The 5294-nt window shown below is 36.6% G+C and overlaps 1 protein-coding gene across 1 annotated transcript in view; it reads right to left on the bottom strand.

The window, feature by feature from the left end:
• The window catches only part of trabd2b (TraB domain containing 2B), an 87432-nt gene that overhangs the window by 23182 nt on the left and 58956 nt on the right, over nucleotides 1-5294 (bottom strand). Inside the window, exon 4 of the mRNA XM_016524332.1 lies at nucleotides 3669-3843. Within this exon, the coding sequence (XP_016379818.1) occupies nucleotides 3669-3843 (175 nt within the window). The remainder of the gene's footprint in view (nucleotides 1-3668; nucleotides 3844-5294) is intronic.

Below are 5294 nucleotides of genomic sequence, written 5' to 3'. Positions count from 1 at the left end.
ACATTTCTGTCACACGCTTGAGGTATTCAGCCAATCACAACACACTGGATAGCTGGCCAATCAGCGTACACCTCGCTTTTCAGACCGATGAGCTTTGTAAAAATCGACGCGTTTCAGAAAGGCGGGGCATAGAGGAGAAACAATAATGTACAGTATGTGGAAAATAATATGTTTTTTTTAACTTAAATCGCATAAACATTGCATTACACCAAATACACAAAATAATGTTCTTTTTAGCAACATCATATGACCCCTTTAACAACTAGAGGACCAATTGCAATGGTTATTGTGGTGCCATGCAGAATTGCTGGAATTCAAGCTACAAGCTACTCAATTTAGGATAATACAGTTCAACTAAAAAAAATCCACAAGAGGTCTTCATTTAAACAAACCATCAGAATGAACTTATTCACTAAAATGAATTGGACTTCCCAAACATGCATAATTTTGTCTATAGCAAACCAAGCCAATGTCTTATTTCATTCACTCTGCAAATTTTACATGGTATGAGGTATTTTAACATCACCACAGGAGCTTCTGTTACCATCTTTCAGTGATTGATGCTTCTAATGCAGCGTAAAGAACTTTGGGAGTGAAGCGTATGCCGGTTGGGCACCAGGAAAATTTCCTTTGAAGCTATTATTTTTGAGCACTTCTGATAGGAATGACACTAAAATGACCACCACAAACAACTGCAAAACACATGGGCTGAGAGTTCCTCACCACACACAAACACACGGATGAATGATCACGTTCATACAAACACAGTAAGACATAAACAGTGGCCCGTGTGCTTACTGGAACTGAGTGCTTTAGCGCCCGTGATATTAGCTTTGTCATTTATTAGTGTCGTATGCATGTCAAATCAATAGCAAAACAAACCTGAGGCTATTAATGAAAAGACAAATGCTCCCTATCACATGCAGAGTGTGCATTAAAAACGAGAATGGTGCCTGGGCTGTGGCCATCGCAAGAAATTCCTAGGGATGTTTTCAATAAGAGCACAAAACTCCACGCAGCACTGAGGAACCAGGCAAATGAGAACCTCCTGAAACGCCACACACACACTCTCCTTGCTGAGCAAACAGCTAATTATATGCAAGTGAACAAGTTTGAGAGGCACAATGATTTGCATTAGTGTACATAAAAGTTTAGAATCATATAGCATTGACCTAAGGCATATAGGTTGTTTTTATGTAAGATTTATATGTGATTGTCAGAAGTTTATTAGTAGATTTCTAGCGGATGTGAAATACTGATACTGCAGTTTGTGTGTGTGATCTGTACCATAAACAGATGTGCCATGGTGGCGTGTTCCCGCTTATCATCTGACCTCTTATGTAGCTTTGCAGGCTCTCTCATAAGGTCACACTCACAAAAGAACAAAGCAAAACAGATGAAAGAGAATAAGAACCCTTTTTCTTATGAAAAACAGAATTTTCACAAAACTGTCTTGAGCAAAGTCTTGGTTTTAGAATATGTGCTACTCCAAACCAGCAGGGAGCAGTAACTGCTAGCAGTGTAGCAGTTCTACTACAGCAATTTAAAAGAATAGTTAAACCAAAAGGGCATAAAATAGAAATGCACCTATCTACTTTCTATGCATGTTGTTGATTTTATTGTAAATGATGCATCCATGCGTGTTTTATTTTTAAATTGCACATATGTTTCATTTAAATGTCATAACTGCGTCTTCAATGCAATGACATATTTTTCTCTGGCGACATATGCTGGACTTATGTCTCATTCATGTGCTATCAGAATTATCATAAATATGTGTTTCTCAGTTGGAAATTGGACAAGAAATGGCTTCTCAAGTCATATTTACAACTGGGAAACTCTGAGATAATTTTGATACCTGAGCTTGCATTCAGATCTGCCTCCATCCAGTTCATAATCGATGGCTAGAACCATGTTCCCACCCTAAATTTAAATTAATTATTTCTTAATTATTTCTAATAATGTTTTTCACTTGGATGCATGTCACAATGTAAAAAAAAAAAATCTGTACCTACTATATTACAAAGCAATGTTTTCATGCAGTTACAATAGTTACTGAAGCTTTTAAGTATTAAAAAGGACACAAATGCACTATAGAAGTATCATTAAAGTTGTTTTTCACACCTAAGCCATTGGTTAGTGAGCTGGTGATCACTGTGACTGATTCAATGAGTTGAACTCAAAAACATCAAATCATTTAGTTTCTCCTTTTGTGTGCCACAGAGGAGTCATACGGGTTTGGTACAACATGATGATATAAATGACATGATGACAGAATTAATTTTTTTCTTTGGGTAAACTAACCCCTTAATAGCTAGGCATTTTTGCTTTCATTCCAGCTATGCATTATGCATTATGAGAGTTAGGGTTGACGGTATGTGTGAGTGCACGTGTGTATGATTTTCCAAAAGGGTCTTGTAGCCTGTGTCATGGGGCGTCCTGTAGAATCAAAACATGCTATTGCTGTAGCAAAGATGAATGGCCTGTTGAAACCACTTTACCAGCACAGCGTGTAGTTTAATCACCCCTGCAAAGACTCATAGAGCACTCTGGTAACTGTAGAACCTTCCGAGCCCAGGTTTACAGCTGCTAATTTTGCTTTCTGTCAGTAGTTCTGACTAGGTTCTGGATGAAATGGTCCAAGTGAAACTGTGAGCAACTCAAACAAGAGCTCTAAGTAGAGAGAGGCCTAGCACACCAGGCAAAGACAGACCAACTAAAACCTCAGACGCCCAACTATTAATGTGTATTTTGGGACATGGAGCATTGACAAGATATATTTGTAAAAGTCATTATCTTTTTATGATTTTGAACTTACTGTAAAAAAAAAACGGAAAGGGTGGAATCATGTTAAATTCTACTCCATTAACACATAAATCGACACAGGTTCTCACACACACACTTGTCCTGTAGAAAACCTCATATTCACCCCATCAGTGCTAATGAACGACACACAAACATAACCATGCACTCAAACGCACACCACAGCTATCCCTCAGGACCACTCAGGAAACATTAGCAGCATTAGCTTGGAATGCAAATTAAAACAAACAGCTCACACTCTCACAGATGAAAGTAGCTGTCAGTCCTCTAACTGGTCTCATTCACTATTAAATGCATTCAATTGTTCTTAGTTATGCATGTACAAAAGGCTTTAGATTCAGAACAGGTGCGTACACACATACATTTATATTCTCATTCTAATGAATCCAGATTATTCTAAAGCATATATTTATTTAACTTGTTATTGTATATTATATGTTATTGAATATTATAGGACTGATCTAGTTACTGAACAGGAGTTTTTACGTACATGTACAACCATAAAAAACACTAAATAAATGTAATTGCTACCTGATGATTCATAATTTCCTTATTCATGATTTCATGAAAATAATGCTTTTTGTTAGGAATAAATTTGTCACACAGACAAAGAAACACACACGCACACACACAGGTGCACACAGAACAGTAATGAAAGTGATGTGTTCTCAGTCGTGGGAAAAGTTCTTAGGACCATTTAGTTTTACTGCCATCTGGGGGAGTTTGTGTGTGCGTTTGCTTTGTATGTGGAGCTGGACCTATTCCTAGTCAGTGTCAACTGACCTCATCTTCATGTTGTTACGAGTGTGTAAGTGCGTGATGGTTATAGGTTTTGTGTGACTCACCAGCTCCGAAAGCAAAGAAGAAGCTCTGGGTGGGGTTTCTCTGAAGGAGGGCGGAGACACGGCGGGCCATTCGCTCATTGCGTTTGTAAATGAGCTCCTGTCGCAGGTAACTGTCAATCTGCTGTGCCGTCAAGCGCTCGTGAGCTGGCAAGGAACTGTTGATGAAATGCGGAAGCTGAGACAGAATAAGAGAGAGAGAGAAGTGTTACTAAAGGCCTGGCATGAATCTGAGTCTGTGTATGAGTAAGAAACTGGGCAGCTGAGACATTTATGCCACTTTGTGGAACGTGACAGCCACATACACAAATACTGTTTTACTGTCTTGGACTCCACATGAACTGATTGATTTGCTGCAGGGTAAAGTGTATGGGAAGCTTTCTACAGCTGGCCGGTGTGTCTACACAGTCTGCTATGAATACTGAGGGATGGACATTAAGAGAAGTAGAAAAAGGGAAATAAGGAATAGAAGAGAAAAAAAGGGAAGTTTGGGGAAAGACAATGAAAACAGTATCTTAAATTCCCAGTGAAATGGTTTGATGTGATGTGGCGACGTACTTCTGAATGAGATGATTGAGCTTTTCCACGTTTTTTTTTTTTTAAATAAATAAATATATAACCAGTGGTGTTCAATTTACGTTAGAGTCTTTCTTGACATCTTGGCCACAGTTGTAATAAAATTAAGTATAATTGATTTCCTCTTTTAGATTTAATATAACACTATAACATTACTATCATTAAAAAATTTACTGCTACTACAGTAAATTAAAATAATACGTTGTTTAAAAAAGCTTCTTCCTCTGCAATGCTGTTTATAGCCTCAATTTTCTAATTATTTTAGATTTTTGATCTCCATAGCACTGCAAAGTAGAGTTTTCAGTGTATAATTTGACTTTGTTGGGTTTTCAGTGCTTTTACAGCAAGTGCATTGTGACATTGTTAGGAAAATTGTGGAAACTTGTCTAGATTCATCTCAATTTTAAGGTTTGTCATTGTAAAAAAAATAATAATAATAATTAAAAAAAACTTCATGGCAGTCCATTGCCACCCCAAAGTAAAAAATAAAAAAAGATAAAATAAATATTATAATTTTATGTATCATATGATATAAAATTGTGATATACAATGTTGCAATTACAAGAATTGAAGTCTTAATTATAAGAAGTTGCAGTACAAAAGATAAATAGGTGCAATTATAAGTCAAAAGTAAAAAATGCCATGCGTAAATTGCAATTTTGAGATATATAGGCTCAATTACCTTTTTTTTTTTTTTACTTGGGCTTCCACATGCTTGGAATCCATCTTTATAACACACAGTATAGAAAGCCTTCAGTGTGTTGAAGAGTGTCTGCTGTACAGGGTCTGTACAGAAGCTGGAGTATGGAAGTATGGATGGTTATATAATGTAATAATCTTAAATTATGAAATGTTGTAGATAGAGAGTATGCAATATTTATATAGTAGGGCCTAATATACTTTGTTGTTTTTTTTACTAAGACCTAACTCATAACTGACATTTAATTAATGTTCACATACATTATCCTTGAATGTGCTTTAGTTTGCTGTCCATAGTGAAAGGGTTAGTTCACCCAAAAATGAAAATTCTGTCATTAATTACTCACCCTCATG

Source organism: Sinocyclocheilus rhinocerous, unplaced genomic scaffold (assembly GCF_001515625.1).
Source record: "Sinocyclocheilus rhinocerous isolate Xijiao unplaced genomic scaffold, SAMN03320098_v1.1 scaffold813, whole genome shotgun sequence".
Taxonomy (NCBI): domain Eukaryota; kingdom Metazoa; phylum Chordata; class Actinopteri; order Cypriniformes; family Cyprinidae; genus Sinocyclocheilus; species Sinocyclocheilus rhinocerous.
This window is presented reverse-complemented; position numbering and strand designations above follow the sequence as displayed.